The sequence below is a fragment of the Pagrus major genome, chromosome 12, assembly GCF_040436345.1.
Source record: "Pagrus major chromosome 12, Pma_NU_1.0".
Lineage (NCBI taxonomy): Eukaryota > Metazoa > Chordata > Actinopteri > Spariformes > Sparidae > Pagrus > Pagrus major.
Genome location: NC_133226.1, coordinates 3,916,233 through 3,942,108, shown reverse-complemented (window position 1 = coordinate 3,942,108; position 25,876 = coordinate 3,916,233). Strand labels below are relative to the sequence as shown.

The window sequence follows — 25,876 nt, the reverse complement described above, 5'->3', positions numbered from 1 at the left end:
GGGTTTCAAAAGCCAAATAGAAATTCTCACCGTTATGATATCTCAATTTATCGTACAGACGTAGTTGGTGAATATGAGTCTTTGTTGTTATTTATAAAAAATCAATTTCTTTTGAAATACACTTAAATTTGTATAGAGAGGGTAAGACACCATGCACGTGCCATAAAACATTGTAATGTACAATAAAAAATAAGTGTATTGTGTGTGTGTGTGTGTGTGTGTGTGTGTGTGTGTGTGTGTGTGTGTGTGTGTACCCAAGATACACTGCCATCTTTTCACATCATCTTAAGGCATTTCTACATTTAAATAATGATATAAAATAATATATATTGTATAAATATCATTAATCTTTAAATAGCTTCACTTAGTGCAGTTACAGTCACGCACTGCCAAAGAGCTTCAGAGTATGTCTAACTGGACATTCTCATTTAATGGAGAAACAGTCACTGTGTTGAAGTGATAAATAACTTTATCTAATGTTCCAGTAGGCCTACAGTGTCATTGAAGTTACTGTGTTTTAATTGTTGTAGATATGTGATGTGCTATACAGCTGGATTTTACTATTCACATCAATTGTTTGTTCATTTTAAATGTATTAATAATAATAATGTAATGTAATGTAATGTAAATAATGGGAAGATTATAAACTGTGCTGGTGACAGGCCTTGATGCTTTGAAAAGTGCAAGCACTGGCCATCGTTTAAAGTGTTTTTATCATGAAATTGCTGCCACCAAATTTCCAATTGGCATATTCCTTTGAAAAGGCTTCAGTGTACCTCTGACTTGTACAGTCAGCCATGTCCCAAACAATAGATGGCGCCAATGTGTTGCGCGTGTTTGTATGTTTAATTGCATTTCAGATTTTAATTAAATATTCTCAGTTTTGTATTCCATTTTATCACATTATTATGATATATTCTCCGTTTCCCATTCAAGTTCTTCTCGGATCATGTCCCAGGTGTCCCGGCTCTATGCCAGTTGTCACTCAGGTAGTAAATAAGCAGATAACCTAACCTTTGATGCGGTCACGCTGTAATCTCGCGTTGTACAGCGAGACTTCTGGCGCACCCGGCTCCCGGTCCCAAATACACTGGTCTTCAGCGGTGGGCAAGTTAACGGCGCTTAAATGTCGGAATAAACATTTTATTGTCTTTAACAGGAGCTTGTATTGTTCGTGATGTGTGATAGACGAGCTCCGTCAGTATAGACTGCACCTTTCGGTGCTGTGAAGGCATTTTATAGACGGTCAATGCGCTGACAGCTCAGGATTCTCATCGCAGCATCGCGTCTCGTTTTACCGGCATCTAACTCTTCCATCAGGTTACGTTGGAAACGCTAGCTAGCTGAGCTAATTTATCAAGTGGGAAATGGTGAGAGGACCCATTTTCGTCTCATATTATCTCTATAAATGTATTGGTGGTGAATAGTCGGGTTTGTAAGTTAGCGGGCAGCTGGTGGCTTTTCCTTTCGATACCGGCTGACATGGAGGGGCATGTGACGTGGTAGTCGGGGATTGAGATATAAGCTAACAGTCGTCCCAAGTGCTCTTTGACTTGGCTCTCGACCGGTTGTCTGAGAGTGTGTCAACCTGTTCATTCATGCACCAGCAGGGCTCGTTGATGCCCCCCTTGCTCAGTGATGTATTCTGCCAGTGCCGGTCCGCCGAGACCCACCCAGGGGTGGACCCTGGCGGTGGAGGTGGGCAAGCCGCGGACACCTCATCGGCTTCACCATCTAAACCAGTCATCGGACAGCCCGTGGCCAGCGGCTGGCACTCCGACCCCGGCAAGTCAGCGCATCCATGTGACATATGTGGAGGGCCTGAGCAGGAGCATAGACTGAAAGTGCTGTTCCAAGTCCTGGATGTGAACGGTGACGGAGGCATTTGTGTCAACGACCTGACCATTGGGCTGAAGAAATTAGGGGTGCATCGTACTGAACATGAGCTCATGGTAGGTGGACATATTTTATCTCAAGTGAATGAGGTGTGTGCTTTTGTGTAAATCTGTCCGTCTGGTTTTGTTGCTGTTGATATTTTGTCTTACTTTGTACACGTGGAAATGATTATAGAACTTATAGAGGTATTTATAATATATATTTATAATATATATATGATAAGATAACGCAGTGTTATTTAGATAAGAACAGTAAGGGACGATGAAACGACAACAGGGGGATAGCACAACAGCAGGGAAAGAGTCAAGACTGTAAAGAACAGAAACAAGTGTTGACAAATGTACATTGTTGACAAAACACAGGTGACATTTTTTGGGAAAAACTCCAATTTATATCAGATATGTAAGTAACCTACTAATAAGCAACAATCAGGTTATTTGCAGTCCAAAAGACATTTAGATGTTTGACAAAGATTGGTTGAAAAGTAAGTGTTTTGTAGCTGTCTAGGATACCCCCTTTTCAAAGGTATTTCTGCTGAGAGTTGGTGGATGATGCCTATTTGTTTTTATACTCATCATGGTGCAATCTTAGTTGCTACTTTGCAGACACAGGGTAAGAGTCCCACCTGACCTCATTTGACAGTCTGGACTGGCAGCAGATCAGAGTTGTGAAAATCCCTACTTCTCTAGAAATGTCTCTCTTTGTTGAGGATAGGAACATCTCTCTCTTCATGCTATTTGACATTGTGGCAACTATCCAAGACCACATACGTCATAGGATTAACCCCCAATTACAATTCACAACTTCAAGCTACACAGCATGGCACAGCCAGGCTTCAGTCTGAATCATTCACAGCTAGAGCTTTTCTTTAAGAGAACTGTTAACAACTGTGTCTTTTTGCAATGAATATACACAAGTTACTGTACACCTGTTCATTAATATTTTTCAGTTCCATTAAACAATAACATGCTGGGGCACCCATTAGCTCAGTTGGTAGAGCGTGCGTCCCATGTGCAGAGGCTTTGCCCTCGCAGCAGCGGCCCAGGGTTTGAGTCCGGCCTGGGCCCTTTGCTGCATGTCACGGCCCCTCTCTCTCACCCTGTTTCCTGTCATCTCTCTGAAGCTGTCATATCAATAAAGCCATACCAAAGCCAAAACATAATAATAATAATTTTAAAAAAAACAGTAACATGCTACCTTCAGAATCAGAAATACTTTATTATCCCCGAGGGGACATTGACACCACCGTCAGAGAGTCCAGCTCCACTCCCACAACGTCATTGGCCTTGCGGATCAGTCTGTTCAACCTTTTTGCGTCTGCTACCCTCAGCCTGCTGCCCCGGCACACAACAGCATAGAGTATAGCACTGGCCACCACAGACTCATAAAACATCCTGAGCATAGTCCGGCAGATGTTGAATGACCTCAATCGTCTCAGAAAATAGAGACGACTCTGTCCCTTCCTGTAGAGGGCATTTGTTTTTTTTAACCCTTGACCTTCAGTCAATATAAGAAAAGTCAGAAGGGTTGAGTTACTGTTTGGCCAAACATTAAAATGGGCAAGATGCATTATGTCAGTGGCTGAACATCAAGTTGGTGGCAGGCATAGGCCCCATTCACACATGCCATGCTACCCTGAAACTCTGCAGACATCACCCAACCAAGCTGTATGTACGAACGCAAATGTCTGAATCATTTGGCCCGAACTTTACCCTGCCGACTCCCTAGATAAAGTCTGTTTAATGTCCATTTGAGCCCATGTGTGAATAGAGCAGGTCATCGTCTAAAGAATTCACAGCAAGTGAGTCCGCTTGTGTAGCTGCCTTGTGCTCTTTTCTCTTGCTTATATATTGCTTTCCACTCTTTCGTTGACATTAAGTATGAAAACATGTAGTAATGATATTGAAGAGAAAACAGTCATGATTATGGATGAGTCAGTAGCCTCGTCTGCCATCTTCGATGTCCTGTAAACGAAGACTGCAACTGTGCCACCTGTTACGTCTGGTTTAGAAGAACCAGGACAAAGCATGCTGTGACTCCCCACTCTTCCCACTCCCAAGAAAGGCCAGCAGCACAATCAGAATCAAGATTCAAATGTAGCAGTTAAAAGATAAGATAATCCTTTATTAGTCCCACAACAGGGAAATTTGCAATATTACAGCAGCAAAGGGGATAGCAAAAATAGAGAGCATCAATTAAAACAGTAGTAATAAACAAGTAAAAAATATATACAAATGTAAGTAAAAAAGCAGTAGAAAAAATATAAATAAGAAACTAAAACTCCAAAAATATTTACACTATTGCACACTGACGAAAATATTTACACCATTGCACATTGAGACCCAGAAATTGGACATTGGGATAATGAGATTGCACAGATTGACAGAGATTGACTTCAGAGAAGAGGAGTTCCCAAACCAACAAATATAAATGTGCTAATCAGCCCAACATCAATCAGCCTTGCCACTGGCAGCGAGGGCAAGGCCTCTGCATATGGGACGCCCCCTCTACCAACTGAGCTAATGGGCGCCCCTGATTCCAGCTTCCTAATTAGAATATTTTCTTCTATGACAGCAAAGTGAATATCTTTGGGTTGTGGACAAAACAAGACATATGAGGACGTTGTCTTGGCCTTTGGGAAAAACTGGTCGACTTTTTTCACCATTTTCTGACATTTTATAGACAGAACAATTAATCAATTAATTGAGAAAATAATTGATGGATTAACTGACAGTGAAAATGATCCTTAGTTGCAGCCCTAATTATAGGCAACGGTGGTAATAAATTGGCGTGGAGAAACTTTCACCCAGTTAAATCTTATGTATTCACATTTTATACTAAGGTGAGGGACATCAGTAAGATGTAATGAGGTTGTTTTCTGCTATGCCCCTTCTGGGCCTTTTGATAAACATCATTTAAGTTTGACTTGTATGACATTTGAGTGTCAACAGAGAGTGAGGTTTTTTTTGCTTGAATTTCATAAACATGAAAAGAGGTCTGTAGACTGCGAGGTGGGGCCTCCATGGATTGGACAGTTATTCCTGAGCAGTTTTTGTATGTGTACTTGGTCTGCAACAGTGTTTTAGTACATTGTGCTTGTCAAATAGCATCCACATGAATTCTGGCTGATTTGTGTAAATGTTGTAGAACTTTGCTGGTGTGTTCAGAAATGGCGGTGTCTGCTCAGTCTGTAAATTAACGCAGAGGAGGCCCACAGATGCATTAACCTCTCCAGGCCACAGTCCAGGGTCATGAATGTCTCTTCAAACCCTCTCTGGAATCTAGCAGGTTATAGCAATATCCAAATGCAGTACCAAACATACAGTCTCATATAAAGATGAAGATTATATCCTGATAACATACTGTTTGGTACTTGACTGATTCTCAGAAAACACAACAAAACATAACCTGTAGGGCCTTGCAAAATCTAATTGCCAAGTGAAATGTCTTAAAATGCTCAGTAGTATTTTGCCGATTTGGTTTATTCACATTATAAATTAGTAAAAGAATCGATCATAAGGTATTTGTTACAGTAGCACGGACCAAAACACATTCATATCACCACAAAACATCATTATAAAACTTGCTGTATTTTAACAACCGTTTTACAGCATAAACTTATTGACAGAATATCCTTATGTACAAGATATATACCCATTAAGAGAGAGACCTGACTATTAAAAACTACTCTGAGCACTTAACTTTCGGATCAAACTGGTTGCATTTTTAGCCAAATGTCCCCTTTTCTTTCTATTATCCCATGGCTCTTCTCTCAAACCCCAAAGCCTCCTTCGGCAGGCCTACATCTGTTCAGGTATTTTTCCATGGAGGAAAAAGGAGACATATTGGCTCATTGGTTGCAGTTTGCGTCTCTCTCCTTTACCAACATTAAAATCACAACCTTTTCACAGTCTATTTCAACGCTCCGTTTTAGTGCCTGTCTCTTGATGGCCCCCCTCTCGAAAAGCCTATTCTGCACTGATTGGTCAGCTTTCACAGGCCTGAGCAGGCACTGCCAAACTTGTTCCTGAATCAGCTCTGCTGTGGGGCTTTTCCACTGGCACTTTTGGTTGCGCTGAGTCAAACCGGGCCATGCTGAGTTGCATTACCATCACCAATTTTACCGTGCTGAGTTGAGCAAAGCAGTTGAGAAAGACATTTTTAGTTTAGTTTATCTCCAGCGTCCCTAGTCGTACTTTCAGATATCTGTTGTATTCTACTGTTTCATCTGTTCACCTTCAGCTGTTTCAGGAGTTGTATTAAATTACTGCTGGTGAAAACTCATTTCCTAGTTGTGTTCCTTCATAATAAAAGCTTTTAAAGAACAAAATAACAGCTGAGTTTTATTGTGAAGAATTTATACGTGTTTGCCACTGAATTAATTGAGCTTCATTAGCAGCTTTTTTCAATCGTGCATCAGGGAGGAAGAGTGTTTATAGCCGCTCCACTGACCACAACACAAGCTAATTATGTCATCAGTTAAAGACCCACCTTCAAGTAGGTAGCCCTGTTGAAATGAGAATGCAAATCCCTGCTGTGCTGGCCTGACGTGCCAAGTCAAACCGAGTAGAGCCAGTTTCCAAGTAATTGAAAAATACCACTGGTGTTTTTGCAAGCACTGAGGGTGTTGACTGAGGGTGTTGACTGAGGGTGTTGACTGTAAAGTTGTGACAACACAACCTTAATGATGTTCTGACAGCTCGTATTTAAGTTTATGAATACGGAATACGTACGTCTCTTCATGGATTGTGTGTTTTGATACTTTCACAGTGTTTCTATAGAGCCTGATTGGCCAGTGCAGATAGAAGCCTCCTGTCTGAAACTTTGCTGATGCAGTCCGTTTTTTTGACCACATTCAGCATTGCTTTTTTTGCTAATGATGACAATGATAATTTTGCTCTGTATCTGCTAGATATGTAAATTGTTAACCATATAGACTTAAAAGACTATATGGTTAACATAATAAGGTCACATCTTTAATAGCCTTACAATCAAAGGACTCTGCTTCCAAGAAAAGCAGTGTCAGAGTAGTTAAGTGAATTGTGACAATTCCTCTTCCTGTCATACAGTGTATATGAGGTGTGAGTTCAAAATGAGATAACGGGCGTCTCTTCATGAAGAAGCTACAGGCTTCCCCCCACTTGCTGATAATGTAGCGCTGACTCACTGCCACTAAACTGCAGATAACAGCTTGTCCCCCTACACTTTTATCAAACAACACAGCCACTCACTTCTGACCAGTGAAGATGAATTAAGATTAATAAACGAAAGTGCATTTAGAGAAAGGCCATTACTGGAGACACGCAGACATTAGATCCTGCTGTCAAACAAATACAAATTCAAGGTTACATTACACAAACACTGTATGTGCCACTGCCAAGACTGTATATCCACTAAATCTGTTACTCTGATGATAAAAACTGTAGAGAAATTCTCCTCCAGAGTCTCTTGTCTATTTGAATAATGTTCCACCAAATTTGACTAAGGTCTTTTAAAAACTTCCAAGATATCCATCTTGTCACAAAATGGCATATACAACAGTGAAAAACAAAAACTTTAATATCATATATCTCAGTAAAAACATTGGATTTTTGAAAGCTACTTCCTGGTTCAATTTTGACCTTTTGTGGGTGTGTTCGCATGCACGTCTACAGTATAATGCAGTGGTCTTTTTTATTCAGTTTAACAACATTTAAACCTCCAAATAATTAAGACTACACAGCTTCGTACAGTGGGAGGAAGTGATGATACGTTGTCCATCATTACATGTATATATGTCAATGGTGCAGACCAAGTGCAAAAACTATTAAAACACACTATTGCACCGCGTGACATGTTCCTTTATTATCACGAACACAAACACTGTAGTTTGTTTTGACTCCGTCACACATACACAGTCCTGCTGCCCATCACAATACTCGCAAGAGCTCTAAATGTGGTGGCCAGCTGGATTAGGAAATTACTGAGCCTTATTAAAAATGAAACTATATATTTTTTAGGCTATTTTTACAAAAGATGTATGTCTTCAGATCTCAACCCCTGGTAAATGATAAGTAAAATATGGAACAATTGCAAATCTTATCCTTTAGTAAGTAAAGACTTTTCTTTGCTAAACTTCGAAAATCCTTCATGCTAGTGGGGAGAGACTTGTTATAGTATTCGGCAGCAGGAGTTATTGCAGGTTTTATGGTTGACATATTTTATTCAGACGGCTCTCGTTACAGTCAGTAATCAGTTACACTTGGATCAGTGTACTCTCCAAGCAGTCGGTCAGTAAGATGGAACTGCAGAAAGCTGCTGAAGTATTGAGGATTTTATGAAGAGATGGATCTACTCTGCTGCGTCACACTTAGTTCTCCCAGCAGGAAGAACCCAGTACATTGAGAATTTAAATGCGGCAGAGCTTGGCTGTCGGGTGGATGGGATAGCCCACTGAATACTAACTGTGTGTTTGGAATGACTCAGAGGGAGCGTAGGAGGATAGTGAAGGAGGGAGGAGGGAGGCATCACTCAGCAGATTTTCTGCTGTGATGGGGTACTAAATGAGGGGAAACCCTGCAGCTTCACCCTACCCCCTCCTTCTACACTGGTTAACCATTGGAGGCATAAAGTAATTTCCATGCTGCTATCCTGTCCTCCATTGGCCTGTTCCATCCTTGACAGTCAGACTTGTGAGTATGGGCTGCAGTGATTGGTCAGGCTCAGCTGCAGTGAGGATGCAGCTTTCTGGAGGCTCTCTCTGCTGCATTTCTCTGCCTGCTGGTACTGAAGCCGGTTCAGTGGCAGTGTCTGCTGCTGCCATCATTTAATCATTCTCAACATGAAATATTTACAGTGTGAAATTGTAGAATTTATGAATGGCGAACTCATGATGCTTCACTTACTTACTTAAGTTATATGGCAGGAGTTAGCGCGGAGCGTTTCATTTTATCCTGCTGCCTTTGATGCTTACGGACCTGAACTTGGACATCTGTCAGGGAAGCGATTTTATTGGGAAAAAGATCCAGTAAGATGAGACACGGAGACACTGAGCTGAAGCTGTGAAGTGGAAGAAAGTGGAGGAGCCCTCTCTGCAGTTCCAGGCTGTCCTCAGCTGACCTTCCTACACTGCTTCTACTATTTCAACTCTTTTCTTTCAGCCAGCAAACACAGTTAAGTGTCTTCATTGTGTTTGAGTAGAGGGCAGTCACCCAGACACACTAAGCCCCAGTTTGAGGATGCTGCACGACATGCTGAGTTACCTGTGCCGGAGCCTTTTTGGCATGACACAGTGTGTACCTGCTGATACTCAGGTGCAAGAGGAGAAAGACACCGAGGCTACTGGGAACTGCAGAGAGCTGCAAGCAAATGCGCACTCATCTGACATTAAAGACAGCAGCAGGAGTAATGTTACTCCGAAGAAGACCACAATATTAATCATGGTGGCACCACCTACAGATCTTCAACAGGTAGGATAAAGCAGTAGGCTGTATTATCTTTTCCTTCTTACAGTAATGTACTGTAGATCAAGGCCAGCTTTACATCTCAGACAAGGTCACAAACACAAATTAGCTTGGGGTCACTGCTGGTGTTGTCATCTCGTAGGAGAGCTGCTAGACCGTTCAAGTACTACAAGAAAGCACAATATTTCAGAAAATTTTGATTTTATTTCCCTTAATAACACAATTTGTATACATTATTATATGATTTGTTTTTAACAGTTAGTGCAGATCTTTTTCCTATTCTTAAATAACTTATTGAAACTCTGCACTGAAATACTTTTGAACTTTATTTCACGCCAGACACCTGGCAGCACTTCTGCTCATATTTTCTTCATTTTTATGAAAAAAAAAATGCAAACAGAAGTAAACATCTGTATGCACATTAGTTTTTAACAGTGCAAATCTTTTTTCCTTATGAATCACTTATTTAAACCTTGCACTAGGCTTGCCACAGTAATCAGTGTTCCTGGTGTTACACGGTAGTCAGGCTTACACCAATTATATTACTTACCCATCGTAGTAATATAGCAGAGTGGCCAGCAGCAGAGTCGCAGTACAAAGTAACAGGAGTCACATTCAACTTTTAGTGTGGAGAGAGTTAGAGGAGCTGACTGATTTGTTGTCAAAGTGAAAAGCGCCTGTCTGGCAATATGTTGGATTTAAATTTAGTGAGTGGGCAGATGTAGGCCTGTTTTCCACTGCATCCCAGCCGCAGGATAATTACTGTTAAGTGAACTACTGATAGACATAAAACGAGGACTAGAAGTAACCTTTTCACTACGAATAATTTAACCATCTCTCATCTTTACAGAAAATTACAAATTAGTTATGCTATTTTTGAATTGAAGTCTAAATGAAATTCATATTAGGTTCTTTTCTGCTCTGTATGTGAAATTCACGCACTGTCGGTCCACTGCTTTGAGTTAGAGTGAAATTTCAGTAAAACTGTGAACATTTGGTACAGATATCAAGTACCTACATACTAGTGACTGTTTTATCCACCACCACCATCAGGTCAGAGTTTTAAATTGTCCTGTAAAATATCAACATTTACAGATTCGCACAGAATATGGTGCAGACATGGTATATTCACCCTACCCCCTCCTTCTATCCTGGTTAACCATTGGTTGAACATTGATGACCCCCTGATCTTTTCAGCTAGATGAATTAACTTTGATTATCTCTTGATCAAAAAGTTTAATTTGTCCAATACGGTTTTGGCCAAATATCTGCAAAACCTGATAAAACATGGTTAACATAACTGCGAAACATCAGAATGTTAGCATTTGCATGTTGACATGTCGCTATTAGGTAACACTGTGCCTAAGTATAGCCTGACAGAGCCGCTATGCATGGCTGACTCTCAGCCTGGTTAACCTCTACTTGCCCAGTGTTGGTTCACTGAGCTAAAGGACACATTATTCGTTATTCAACACACTGCTCCTCACTCAAACATTTACACTTAGCAGTACAACCACACTCTGGTCTTTTGACAACTGAGCAGCACTGCTGGATGGAGCATGTGCCCCTCAAGGGTAACTCAGGGTTCTTGCAGTCCATTCATTTACTGACTGCTAGTGTGTAGGAGTGCTCCACCTTGTGTTCATTTCTGGCCATTGCATCCAAATATTAGAAAAAAGTAAAACTATACTTTCAACTGTAACTTTAACTGACACATTTTAGATAAAAGTACAGTTATACAAAGTTGTTTCACCAAGATAAATATTTACAGTGACTATCAGCACATGGTAACTTTTTTTATAGTCAGGTCTGTGCAGTCAAACACAAGACACAGAAAAGTGTGCTTCATTCAGTTTGAAACTGTTGTGATCAGTTTTATCATGTTTCACTTTATGTGGTATGACCACTCAGTAAGCGATGGGAAATGATGGCGTCACTTGTTCTCTGTGAGATGAAGCCTATTTACTATGTTAACAGTTGATGATCCAATGAGAGGCAGGCTGATGTCCTGGTGGGTGGGTGTAGAGCTCTTTATATGCTTCATATATGGGCTCTAATCACACTGTTTTTTAGGGAATATTCCACAAAGAGCAAACACTCTATTTGTGTTTAGTCCATTTACCTCTTCATTCTTTGACTTAGACAGTAGAGGAAACCTGATGTGTCTGTATCTCTATGTCTCCATGTCCAATATGGACCACAATGAATTTGAGTGTTTTGAATCAAATGGATTACCAAGTGGAATAAAGTCAGTGTTCAAGTTGAGTTTATTTCTCCCTTCGCATGAATTGATGACATATCGTACGTGGAAAAAGGTATGAATGAAAACATTCTAGTACTGTAATTTTAAGAATTTGCTGGATTGGGGGCACAGTTGACTTTATTTTTGTGTTGTGTAGATGATCTGTGTCAGTGTAATAATGGTGACCTGTATTTACTTATTGCCTTTGGTTTCAGTGGAAGTATACATTTTTTAATGTGCCATCATGTATTTGCATTATATTTTCTAGTCATAGTTGTTAGGGATCAGATACTTTCCCAGTGACAACAACTTATGCCAATTAGATTATTATTAGTAAAGTAACCGCTTATTGAGCATGTCTAAATAAGTCAATAAGTTAAATAGAATTAGAGGTAGGGCTGCAAACAACTAATGATTATTTTCATTATCCATCAAGCTGCAGGTAATTTTCAAAATTAATAGATTTATTGTTTAGTCCATAAAATATAGAAGAAAATGTGAAAAATGCTCATCATAATTTCCCAGAGCCCAAAATGACGTCTTCACATTGCTTCTTTTGTCCAACAAACAGTCCAAATCCCAAAGACTCTTCATTTACTGTCCTAAATGACAAAGAAAAGCAGCAAATCCTCGCATTTAAGAAGCTTGAGCCAGCGAATGTTTGACATTTTTTTAAGCAAAAATGTTCAAAATGTTCAAGAATCTTGAATCTTGAACATTTTTGCTTAACAAATGTAAATTGCACAGTATTGCACATTTATTAATATCATTGTCAGTTACAATGACCCTTAACGTAATTAAAATAGACAAATTACAAAAGCGTTATTATAATTTTATAATATTAACATTTCATGTTTTGATAGACATAAAACTTGCAACTTGTAAACCTGCAATGTATGTATATTTTAAGAACAGTAATACAGTATAATTAAAAAACATAGATAAGCACATGTACATGGTATGATAACTGTCAATTTTCATTAAAAGAGAATGACTAAATGATGGTGTCTGTGTAGCAGCAGTGTACATCAGTGTACATGACTATGTGCCTTAAAATAGTTATGATAATAATACAATATGATCATGTAATTGACGGGGTCCATCATTCATACTTTTGCTTTTGAAACTTTATATACATCTTGCTGTTAATACTTGTGTTTTGTATGCAGGACTTTTACTTTTAAAGGTGTATTTATACATTGTGGTAAGGCAAGTTTTGCTTAAATGTACTACAAGGCGTTTTAACTGGTTATGAAACAGTCTCATTTTAATACTGATGCCCCTATATGACCTGCATAAGCAAACGAGACCATCAGTGAGAAGATTGGCTGTTTCTATATAATCATCGTAGTTTCAACTTACCTGGGTTGGATAAGTAATAAAATGAGAACTATTTTTTGTGGCTGAGTGCTGAGGATGAACTGAGGAGTCTCACAGCCAGAGGACAGATGCTGCTCTGTAGTCTGGTGGTACGGCACTAAAATAAAGTTTCACCCTCATTATCTTTTGCTCACAGAGGCTGCTAAAATCCACAAAAATTAAAGTTAATTTTGGTAGCTTTAAGTAAAGGATTTCAACACTTCTTCCACTGCTGCAGTTGCATTATCATGCCTAACTTTAAAAGATAAAAAGAAACAGATGTAAAGGGCTAAAACATGCAAAAATACTGCTTTAATCTGATCAGTATGCTAGTTTTATTTCATGAAAGGGTGAATTATAAAAACACATCCAGTCCCTCAAACATTGGCGTCTGGACTGGTCTCCATCTTGTGAGTCCAGTGATGCACTTTGTTTTTTTGTTTTTTTCTCATGCTCAAGTCAGCTCAGAGCAAATCATTTGGCAAAGTATTGCTCAGGGTTATCTTGACAGAGACAAACATGTGGATTTATTCGCTGGCCTGCACACCCTGCTGTTCCTTCTCTTAGGTAGCCATTTCCTGCTGGTACGTGTCTATTCATGTTCCAGCTAACTTTGATTCCTAGTAGAAATCCTTCCAGTTGGCTTGGCAGGATGTATTGGCAGAAAGTGCTGTGAACTGTCTGATAACCTGATATGTGTGGTGGCTGTAAAGTGGTCTTAACTGTTGGCTGAGTCAACAGAGCACAGATGGTAGGAGATGGTGGAAGCTTCCTCACTCTGACCTCTGCTGCTGTTTGTCACATCACTTTGTCCACAAAGCAATACAGCTGTCTTTTATAACAGCGGCCATTGAGTTCAAATTAATATCCTTTACCGATAATGCTACTGTAAATACAGTCATCTGAAACATGTTGACATCACTTAAATACAAAAATAAGAGCTGCTGTTCCCTGTCCCCCTCGTGTTTGTTTCTCAATGGACACAAGTCCCTCAAAGGTTCCTCGTGTCTCTTCTCTCCTTACAGAAAATAGTGAAAGCTGGAGACAAAGACCTGGACGGACAGTTAGACTTTGAGGAGTTTGTTCATTATCTCAGAGACCACGAGAAGAAACTCCGGCTGGTCTTCAAGAGTCTAGACAAGAAGAATGATGGTAAGGAGTCTCATTACAACTAGTGACTCATTGCTGCTAGGTTATTAAGAACAGACAGGACTAAGGCAGTGTGATATGACGATATATACTGTGTAGCATAGGAAATCATTTGTCATTTCATATCATGTTCTATCATTTATTTTGTTTTGGTCGCCTATATGAGATTTTAGTCAGATTTTGCTCATATCGCACAGCCCTAGACAGGACTGATACAGTATCACAAAAAATGGGTTTCTCCAGTGATTTGGTATTGCATTTCCTTAAACTTGGAGCACTCAGAAGAGACGGAAAAAAGAAGAGTGTTCAAAAAGCAGCAGTGTCAATGATCTCTTGATTCCAGAGTTCCAAAAAACTCTGAATCCTACTATTCCCATAATTCAAGAAATGGTGTCTCTTCATAAGACTTGATAGACCTCCTCCAAAGATTCAAGGGCATTATACAACTCTGTTTACAGGCTGAGTGTTGCTCACTGTGACTAGTAAATTGACCTGTATGAAAACATCAGTGGAGCTCACCTTAACTTTACCTTCACCTTAAAAGTGTCAACAGGCACCTTTCCCCCTTAGTGTTTCCAAGTGGTATTATTGTTGTTTTCATTAGAGTCAAAAATACCAACAACACAGGATAAAACTTGAGTTTTCTCAATCATTTAGTCTATAATAGAAATAAATCACCAGTTAACCTTCCTTTTCCTGGGTGACCTTGTGCCCATGGCAGACAAAACTGTGTATAATAAAGAACTATTGTATCTCTTTGGTGCAGGTCGGATAGACTCCCAAGAAATCATGCAGTCTCTTCGTGACCTGGGAGTGAACATCTCTGAGGAACAGGCGGACAAGATTCTCAAAAGGTGACATTCCACAATGACAAATCTGCTTACTCCCTCTGTGTGTTTGTGTGTGTTTTTGTGTGTGTGTGTGTGTGTGTGTGTGTGTGTGTGTGTGTGTGTGTGTGTGTGTGTGTGTGTGTGTGTGATTGTGTGTGTATCTGTGATGTGTCCAGTTTTTTTTGTTCTGTAATATGTCACATCTTTACACATGGGATTGGAATCTGAGTAGCTATTGTATACGTCCTCCTAATAACTACAGGTAAAAAAAGACTTTTATGTAAAAGTCCTGATAATAATCCGACGAGGTCAGACCTAGTAAAACCATAAAAGCAATTAAAAATTTTAAAAAATGACTTATATTCAATAAACTTTGCAATTAAACCTTTGAATTGTCCAACTGGTTTTAAAGACCTCAACTCAAAATCTTTTTGAAGCAAATTCCAATACTGATGACCGTAATAACAAGCAAGTGAGCAATTTATCCTAACTCAGTATGAATTTTTGGAACATGCAGGGTGAGCCATGTCTGTGAGCAGGTACAATGGTAATTGTGTAAAGAGCCAGTAATATCATTATGTAAATGGTAAATAAGATTGCTCCAACCACTGAGCCTTGTGGAACTCCCTTTGTAATGTGGAGAAAGGAGAACTGGACATTTCCTAATTTAACACACTGTAATTTGTCTGAGAGATAATTCTGATAACATCAAACGTTATCAACCCCAAAGAAGAAAGTCTGTGTAAAAGACAAGCCAGTGACATGGGTCTTTTGTGTGCCTAGCCAGAGCCCATGCTTTATTTCTGGTTTAAATTAAGGTAGAAAGCTCAGCAGAGAACTACAGAGTGGAGCTACATTTTCTCCTTGTCTTTTTAAAAGGGACATGCTTATCTAAAACTGAGTTAAAAACATTGGTAAAATAACTTAAAGCTAAATCAGGGTCAGGGATTTTGAGTGTGTCAGTAATAGAACTTGAGTAGAGGTGGTACACAAAAGCCTGTTCATTAAAAAATGTTGTGGTCCATTTCTTCTGACCACTGAATAAGTTTTCCTCCATTTCACATTTCTTGTGCAAATAATTGGATTATTTGATGCTGAGGTTAACCAGTCTGAATTGAGATCACCAAGGAGGATCAAATACACAGAGATTAAATGCTTATCTAGTTCCACTTTTTAAGGGTACAGTAGTAAATGTATCACGTGATTATCATCTCGTCTCCTCAGTTAGATAAACCAGAAAACACTTTGAATGAGCTGATTTTACATTGTTTAGGAGATTCACCTCATGTCAGAGCAGTTTTTCCCTTCACTGTGAGGAACAAACTGGTAAACTTAAAAAGAAATCATCAGGCCGCCATCCTGATACTTAATCATCCTTGCCAACTGCAAGAATGAATTAATACATTTCCAGTAAAGTGCTTTAAATAACACATAAAAGCAAATGGATGTCCTTTAACTTTTAATGGTCCTATATTCTAGAAACTTATACCACTATTCCACCAAAATAAGCGTGTCTACACAGGTTTTTAAATGCTAAAAATCGCGTATTGACCCCATTCCCACTTCCCGCAGGCAAGGCAGCCCGTCTGTGATTTTTATCTGAAGCATTACGTTGTACGTCACTGACGTCAGGTTTCATGTCATGAATGTGTTTCTCTATCATAATTTCAGCCATTTGGTCCAATAACATTTGCAAAGTTTAAATTATAGCGATTCAGGTATTTTTACATGCGGGAAGTCGAGCGTTTTTGGCTTCTAAACACCACTGAGCAGCTTTCATAGGAATGAACGGGGCTCCACCTCCAACACTGTGTCCAGTAATAAAACGTCTTTGGATAGATGCATCCCAAATTCCTTCCTTATTTACCCGCCACCACCGGATGTTGATAACACATCATCACTTCACATGGCGGAATTTAGTGTGTTCACCGGAGTCTTACGTTTAGATCAAAACCCAGCCGAGCAGAGGTGATAAAAACCTTTGTCTGCTGCAGAGTCAGTTGAACCAGGTGTAAATGCAGAGTGTACACATTCCCATTGCGCACAAAAGCCAGATCGAACGAGCTATCAGGACTTCTGTAAGGTTTTAATGTGAGCCCATAGCCTCGTACACAGAGCGGCCATGAACAGATGCATGTTCCACGTCTACAAAGGGCTTTAGTCTGCTCAGCCATGGTCTAGTTGTTCTGTTTATGTAGCAGCAACTGGCTCATGTTGTTATGGCTCAGTGTGATCCTTGTCTGGTTCTTCTAATCTCCTGTCTGTGTGTCTGTCTGTCTCTTCTCCTCTCTGGCTGGTCTCAGAATAAGGAGGGGTCATATCTGGGCCCCTATCTTGTAGTAAGTAGTAGCTTCTATAGTCTCCTTGCTGCACTGATCACCGCTGCATAGTCTCTGTCTTATTCATCTACCAGCTGCTTTCTTCAGTGATTTGCAACAAATATCACTTCGGTAACACAAAGAAATACTGTGATAATATGGTGATTCAGTTGTGGCACAGGGCGCTCAAGTAAAGCATCCTGCTACAACAGAATGCACTTGTACTTGTAAAGGAAGCCAAAAGAACAAATGTTATCATTACTGAGAAGTAACAGTGCATGTGAACAGATAACTTGTTCTCTCTGCTGTCTAAATCTGTCAAATTTCTAACAGTCTGTGTTATTTCACGTCCTCAGTATGGATAAAAATGGCACAATGACAATCGACTGGAATGAGTGGCGGGATTACCACCTCCTGCATCCAGCTGACAACATTCCTGAGATCATACTTCACTGGAAACACTCCACGGTACACACTCTTCCTCTCTACTCCACAGCAAGAGCAGCAAACATGAAAAGCACACATGAAACTTTTCTACTGAAATGTTATTGTGGGGACGATGTCTTCGACAGAGGGACTTTAAGTGTTGAACACGGTTCCCACAGTGTTACGTTAAATGATGGCGCTACCAAAGAAACATAAAACAACACTGATTGATGCTAGGTGCATGCAGTTAGAGTAAATGCTGGAGGTTATCTTTTCTGTTTTCAAAGTCAAAAACACCCAACTGAGAACTTTCCCCATCTACCACTCCAAGGAGGAGAAAGCTTTGAATAAGAGGTCCTGTGATACAGCGTACAGTTGCAAAGTACATGCAAAGGACAAGAACTGGCACAGTTTGGGTCAGAAAGGAGTATATTCAAACTGTTCTATTTGTCACTTAATGGTAATGCATATTGAGCTACACTGAGTTAGTTTTGTGTTGTAACAAAAAAGTTTTGTAACAATAATAATAATAACATAAAGAAATATGTTGCTGTAAAAAGAAAGAAAGAAAAATTTAATAATTGGTCTTTAATAATAAGGAGAAAATAATAATATAACAGGAATACATTGTATATGTAAGTTGTTATAATGTAAAAAGGTAAAAGCAAGAAAAGTTTCTCATTATAAAGAGATGATTTTTTGTCATTGTGGCAGAAATACACTCCCATAGGTTTAATGTTAAAGTCACGTTATGTGTGAACATTAGTCTTTTAATGCCTTTATCATTTGCAAAACCTTCAAAAGGACACAATGTTAACTCTGATACCAGTCCCTCTTATTGTTAGAGCATGTGGATGGGATTAGTCTATTACTGTATGTATAAGTAATTATATTACTGGTAAATATTTAAATAGTACTAATATCAGTAATAATACTGAATAAATTGATAAGCCAGATGATGATGAGGGTCACACGATTTTCCAACAGAACCAGTTCCTGTAATTTGCTAAAGACTAATTTGCCTCCTGGGACGATGAGTTTGATAACAGAGGAGCAGGGAAAGTCTCCAGTGACTGCATGTGTCCTGTAATATTAATCAAGTCCAAATGGGATGTCACAATTAACCATTATTGTTGCCATCCTGAAATTACTGAGTGATAATATTCTATTTTTTCTGTCTGCATCAGGAAAAGAGTAGACCGCAACCCATTAAAAAAAAACAACACACACATATTCATACACACATACAGCACTTTTCTCTGTATCACACCAGATCTTCTGCACTTATGATGATGATAATAATAATAATAATAATAATAATAATGATATCAATGATAATAATAACAATAATAATAACAATAATAACAATAATAATAATAATAATAACAGTAATGATAATAATAATACTACACAATGCCCTGACTTGTTATTTCATGTCAATACGTTTGGGTATTCAAAACAAGTTTACTGAATCGGTGTGTCAACAGGCTCAATCCCTCTGCTTCCTCCTCAGATCTTTGATGTTGGGGAGAGTTTGATGGTGCCAGATGAGTTCACTGCAGAAGAGAAGCAAACAGGAATGTGGTGGAGACACTTAGTAGCTGGAGGAGGAGCTGGTGCCGTGTCTCGAACCTGCACAGCACCACTGGACAGGCTCAAAGTCCTCATGCAGGTAAAACACAACACTCAGCTGATGGATGAGGGAGTGTGATATTCTCGGCAAACTGCACAAAGGGAAGTGGATTAATGATCTCAGTGTGAATATATGCTGACTGTTTGTCCTGGTCTTGGCCTCCCCAGGTTCATGGCTCCAAGAGCAACAGCATGCATATCAGTGGGGGCTTTACTCAGATGATCCGTGAGGGCGGTGTGAGGTCACTGTGGCGAGGCAACGGAATCAATGTCATCAAAATCGCCCCTGAGTCTGCTATTAAGTTCATGGCATATGAACAGGTATGCAACAGTACAGCTCCAATAAGCCACATATTTCTGTCACATGTCGTGTTGATGCGTAACAAAAGGATGACCTGTCTGACAGATTAAGCGATTAATTGGAAGCAACCAGGAGACGTTGGGCATCTCAGAGAGACTGGTGGCAGGCTCTCTGGCTGGAGCCATCGCTCAGAGCAGCATCTACCCCATGGAGGTGAGAGACTAATGAACACAGACAGAGTGAAGCCATTTTATCAAGCAAGAACTTGTTTCAGAAACACCAGACAATTGTTTAAGATTGTATTCATTCTGTTATTGTACTGTAGCGCTCATGACTCATTATGTTTATATTAGGGAAGTCACAAATCTCCAAATCCATGATTGAATTTAAGATAAACTTCTTTTTTCCAACATTGATGGCTGTGGCAATCACTTCTGGATTTTTCATCACTGGTTTTATGCCCTGACAACTGTCATTTACATTGTCAAATTCTTCTTTAAAAATATAGTTTAGAGCAGTGGTTCTCAAACTTTTTACACCCTGTACGACCTCAGAAAATATCCGGCTCTCCAAGTACCACCATTATGACCCATGTAAAAATACAGTAGTAGAATTAGGCAACCCTATTCAACTAAATGTAGTTCAAACAGGAGTTGAAGTTATTCCCAATAGGAATATTATTTATTGTTGACTTGTCAGCCACAATCACACTGTGCAAAGAGGTAGCACTAGAACTGGCCCTTAAACTATGCCATGATATTTGTGCCACATTCGTGAAGGAGCAATGGGGGATTTTGAGCACAGAAAAATATATCTTGCAAGCACATAAATTATATTTTGAAGAGAAATTATGCACAAGCAAAACATAATTTCATTTGAGCAAACAAAAATACAGTTAAGGCTAAACTTATTTTAAACCCATTTTCATTTATCTTAGAGTTACGGTGTTTTCATTTCATTTGTCATATTATTTTGATAGTATTATACCTTTTTTAATTAATTTTTCAGTTTGGAATCAAAATCGTGACATCCCTAGTTTGTATGCAGAAATATCCAAGTGGATTCTGTTTGTCTTGTGACTGACTGCCCATTTTAACTTTTAGCCTTCAACCATCATGTGAAACTGTACTGTGACCTCTTATCAGGAGGAAAACACACCTTCACACTCAGACTCACAGACCTTCAGTTATGCACAAAGTGTGAGCAAGTAATTTATGTAAACGAGGTTCATAACACGCAACTCATTTTTCATATGAAAGATGATGCACAGCATATATATGTTAATCCATGTTTGTTCAATTCTGAAAGATTTTCTACAATTCTTGGACAACAAAGTGTAGGTTTGTCTCACCTCTCAGGAGGCCTGACATCACTTCCTGTCCTTTCAGGTCCTGAAGACACGATTAGCCCTGAGGAAGACTGGTCAGTACTCCGGCATCTTGAATTGTGCCAAACATATCTTCAAGAAGGAGGGTGTGGCTGCTTTCTACAAGGGCTACGTCCCCAACATGCTGGGCATCATACCCTATGCTGGCATCGACCTGGCTGTCTATGAGGTGTGTGGTTATTGTCGAGGGATGACATCTTTTTTTGTTTATTGCTTTTTAGTTCAATCTGACTGCTTTGCTCTGCTCTTCTCTGTCAGACTCTGAAGAATTCCTGGCTGCAGCGCTTCGCCACAGACAGCGCTGATCCGGGAGTATTTGTGCTCCTGGCTTGTGGCACTACCTCCAGCACATGTGGCCAGCTGTCCAGCTACCCACTGGCCCTGGTCAGGACTCGAATGCAGGGACAAGGTCAGTCACTGTAGAACTATCTGTTAGAATGATATGAAGAAATGATTTTCAGAATCTCAGAATCAACTCAGTAGATTAATTGATTGAGGTTTGCTCGTACAAGTGTTCCGAGTCAGATTCAGCAAACGTGTAACTGCACAAAATACTCTTAAATTGCTTGTTTTAAACTGATGAATGAGATTTGCTCATTACCATAAAAAATTACTATAAAGCTCCTTTTTCATGGGCAAGTTCCATTCAAAAAAATGTCAGCAGTGGTAAATTTAATTGCTACCTGAAAGAAAATTTAAAATGCCACAAGTTGTTTGTTTCACAACACTACAGAACAACTGCCAAAATGATTTTCTGCCGACATTCAGTTCCAAGAGTGGAATACAATTGGACAGCACCGACAATATATGAGCTGGAAAATGTGAAAATGTTTGACTAAAACTGTCTTTGCTTCTAAAAACCAACGAGTGAGTAAATGATTCAAGTTTATTATTGAGCTGATTCTTGGTGAACTCAGTGTTTTTGAGCTGACACATGGAGATATTTTCTGAATGTGTCTGATTACCTCTTTGTTGCCCAGTAGCTGACACCGTACTGCAGTGCGAGGTTGCTGCCGCCCTCAGTACTATAACGTCATCATGTAAAACATGGGAATGTTGAGCAGTTTAACACCATTAATATTGCAAGTTTAACTGATATCATAAATATTGTTTATTGGCCACATAATCAAACCTTGAGGCTGATGTTGCTGCAGACAGCTTTGTTTAAATAGGTTAGTCTGTTTAAGGTGTATGTTTAGTTCAGGAAAATCAGATAGGAAAATGAGCTCCTTCATCATTTCCCTAAGTGTGGTTTCTCTGTTGCCATGGTCACATTACTTTCATCATCGACTCAGATGGCAGAGGTCAATAGACATGCAAGGTGGTGAGAGCTGCAGCTCCTCTCACTCCCCACTGCTAGGAGCAACCACCTCCTAAAGTATCAATAGAGTTCTAATGTGAGATGATTTTATTGTGACTTAAAAGTCCAGATGAGAGCATCTTTAATGGACATGGTGTGTGATGTTTATATGTCTGTTTATGTATGATGGACCTATTCATATGTTTAGCCTCCAGAGGGCAACAAGCGAGTAGCTCTGTGTTTGCTGCAGTGTTTGCTGAGTCTTTCCTCCCTCTGTTTCTTCAGCTACCATGGAGGGAGGCCCTCAGATGAGCATGTCAGGCCTGTTCAGACACATCATTAGGACCGAGGGGGTAACGGGACTGTACAGAGGCCTGGCACCCAACTTCATGAAGGTCATTCCATCTGTCAGCATCAGCTATGTGGTCTACGAGCACCTAAAGATGACGCTGGGGGTCCAGTCAAAGTGAAGTGGGAGGCAGAGAGAGAACAAGAGAAAACCAAAGATTTTCTTTGCTTTTCTGTTGAGCTGAAGATTGACTGTGTTTGGCTCTAAGGAAGAAGCAGCTGGCATTCTGCATATTTAAATCACCAATCAAATCCCAGGGTTTAAAGGATAACTTGAAAGTAGAGGGGCTAATGAAGACTTTACATTTAGGGAAGCTTGACTGACACAATGTCTGTTCGTTGCAGGTATTTAAATCTTTCTTTGAGCAATCCAGCAGTACTTCAAGTCCTGTTAATCTTAATTTAGGAAGACACAAGTTTACATTGAATTAATTGAGTGGTTTACTGGTGTACCAGTAAAATGTACCTGTTTGTTTTGGGCACTGACACTGATGTGGCAGGAGCAGCTCTGCTGAAAAGGAAGACTCTATGTCTTGAAGGGCTTTTCTAAGGCATATCACTTAAGTATTTTTCTCCCAACTGGAAGACTTGAACACTAGAAATCTGCAAAAGTACTCTGACTGTGCACAAAACCCATGTGGATATAACCTCACCAGGTATGAAATGTGCTCCTTTATGTTGATCTAGATGGGACCCACAGCCTTGTTCTGTGATACAAGGTGATCATTGGTCAAACAAGACCTCAGTAATTGAATGAAGTTAGTGAAAATATATTCAGCTACAGCCGGCTCTCAGCAGCTCAAGAGCTTGTTTTTCTACATCTACCAACATTGCTGTGGATTGAGAAACATGCAGTATTATGTTGGTGATCTGTGACAGTCATTCATTCCTCCTTCACTCTGCCCAGAGGTTCAACCTTTCCATTACTGACAGTCCAACATCCCCCTTCAGGCCTGTTCCTGTAAACATTCCCCAAACACATTAATGCTTCCAAAGACATGAGTCCTGATATTTAACTTACCCCTTTCCTCTAGCGCTACCCTTATGTTTATAACCCCACTTCTAGTAAGGATCCAGGAATGACACAGTTGTTACTATGTTTAAAGTAAAAGGGGCTTCAGCCTGTTGCTTTAAACAGCAAATGTGACCACAAGCAGTAAACAAAGAAGCTAAGTGGCTACTATTAGAGGTGGGCCTTGTGGATGAGAAAGGATTATAAGCAGCGGTAGTCAGTGACAAAAGAGATCAGGATGAATAACCCAAAGAGCAGCTTGCCTGCTTTCAGATGCTGTGGATGTCCACACTAAGGTCCCTGTGAAGTGCTGGGAACCTTTACACTATCTATCATTCCTGTCATAATTGTAGAAATGTACAATTCAGCAAAGCAGCATTTATGTTTTCAAACCAGGTCAGTTGAAGTGCTATTCTGGAAGGCTACACATGTTCTTATTTTACTGAAGCTACAGCATGTAAAAGAGAAAATAATATCTTCATCTTTAGACCCAGTTGATCCTGGTTTTATAAAACACAAGTGATTAAACTTCACTTTGTGTTTAACTATCTTATTTAGTCAACATGGCACATTCTGTCAATACTCATAACAGGTATCAGTACATGGCTTCATCTACATAATGAAGTTTCAATTAGATTAAAATGAATATGAGATAGATAGATAGATAGATAGATAGATAGATAGATAGATAGATAGATAGATAGATAGATAGATAGATAGATAGATAGATAGATAGATAGATAGATAGATGCCTGTTTTGCTTTGGTGATGTCAATCGTTCAGCACTAACAGTATAATGCTGTGAGGTTAGGTTAAACTGTGCACAGAAGCTTCATAGGAGCCTCTTTGAGATATGCCTCCATTCCTCCCTTATTCCTGTACAAAATATCAGTTATCATACATTCACCCCTAGTTTCTGAGTTTCCCTTTCCACCGATTTAACATGAGTCATCAGGGGAAAATGTAGTTGTGTTAGTCACAGGAGTAACTTTCTGACAAGGATTTACAGGTTTAATTCCTGTTAATATTTTTTAAGATGTTGTCGGTAGGTAGGAGATCTCTAAGGTAGATTTAACCTGCTTGTCGGCTTAACATCTCCATTCTTGTACGCTGTAAATAAATACTCCTTTAAGTGACATGGCAGGACAACCGAGCAGAGGCAGCACTCCCAACCTGACTGATGCCTGTGTTAAATGGTCACAGATTCCCATGAGTGCCTTGCGTGCCAAGCCTCTCTTATGTAAATGTACCTAAACACTATCAGAGGAGGAGTCTGTGGAACATTGAATGCACTTTAAGGTACTCTGCTTTAATTCCTGTTTTTATTTATTACTGTATTTATGTATTTATTTTTACAAAAACGATTAATGAGTGAATTTGTGATCTGTTGGTTGTGCTGAGTGAATAATTTTCAGGTGGCTTTTAGCTTTTAGGGTCATCTGTGGTCTTGGTGAAAAAAACTGAGACTCATGGTTTGTTTTGGGTGATAGAGCGACTGATGTGGTTTGAATTTCAAAGCGTCAATTATATGGAACCACAAAGTGTTCAATACTTAATAAATAATTATAGAAATACATTATGTTGTATAGAGCAACCACAGAGAAAAACGTCTGTCTTTCTGCTCTTCACATAGTTGTGTCTTTCTCTAAAGGAAATCTTTAGAATCAAAATGTGTCAGAAGAAACTGAGTTGACCTGCTAGCATGAACTGCATTGTTGAGCTAATTTTTTTTTTTTTTTTTTTTTTTTAAGAAGAAGAGATCTGTGACTCTGCCTGTGTATTTTGTTTATTTCCAGCAGAAACCTCTAGTTGGTTGACTCAGAATTACTTTAGCATTGTTGTTGCTCTAGCTAACAGGTGCTAAATGGCTAGATTTCATAGTGGTTGAGCTTACTAGCTTAAGAGGCAGGAGGCATGTGATTGGCTCAAAGGTGAGAGAGTGGATGATGACAACACCGCTGACATTATAGTGGCAGAATGATATTATGTGCCATACATGCACAACAGGTGTTGTTGAGGAAAATGACAACAGTCTGACAGCCCCTATCATTTCAGCTCTTTCCACAGGTTTAGTCAAAATAGAAAATAGAAAATTCACAGAGTAAGATGTGAAAATATTCCGTCTCTACATTTGTTTTCACCTGCTGTTGATGCCAAACTCTCCCTCTACCTTCAGCCACTTCATGCCTCTCCTGTCCTCTCATGCCATTTCTTCTGATCCCAGAGTCATCATC

The 25,876-nt window shown here is 39.5% G+C and overlaps 1 protein-coding gene across 1 annotated transcript; it reads left to right on the top strand.

Annotated features, from left to right (window-relative positions):
- Window positions 1-1,535: 1,535 nt before the first annotated feature.
- On the top strand, window positions 1,536-24,032 carry slc25a25b (solute carrier family 25 member 25b). The gene is made up of 10 exons (XM_073478601.1): window positions 1,536-1,952; window positions 13,965-14,091; window positions 14,855-14,942; window positions 17,593-17,704; window positions 19,176-19,334; window positions 19,463-19,615; window positions 19,701-19,808; window positions 20,984-21,151; window positions 21,241-21,391; window positions 22,568-24,032. The coding sequence occupies exons 1-10, from the start codon at window positions 1,599-1,601 to the stop codon at window positions 22,750-22,752; spliced, it is 1,605 nt and encodes a 534-aa protein (XP_073334702.1). The 5' UTR covers window positions 1,536-1,598; the 3' UTR covers window positions 22,753-24,032.
- The last annotated feature ends 1,844 nt before the right edge of the window (window positions 24,033-25,876 follow it).

What these genes read in the sequence shown, in the direction of transcription:
- slc25a25b (XM_073478601.1), top strand. Translation starts at nt 1,599, where the DNA reads ATGCACCAGCAGGGCTCGTTGATGCCCCCCTTGCTCAGTGATGTATTC. An exon ending in GCGGACAAGATTCTCAAAAG is followed by an intron (nt 14,943 to 17,592) that starts GTGACATTCCAC and finishes TCACGTCCTCAG; the next exon opens with TATGGATAAAAATGGCACAA. An exon ending in TCGACCTGGCTGTCTATGAG is followed by an intron (nt 21,152 to 21,240) that starts GTGTGTGGTTAT and finishes CTTCTCTGTCAG; the next exon opens with ACTCTGAAGAATTCCTGGCT.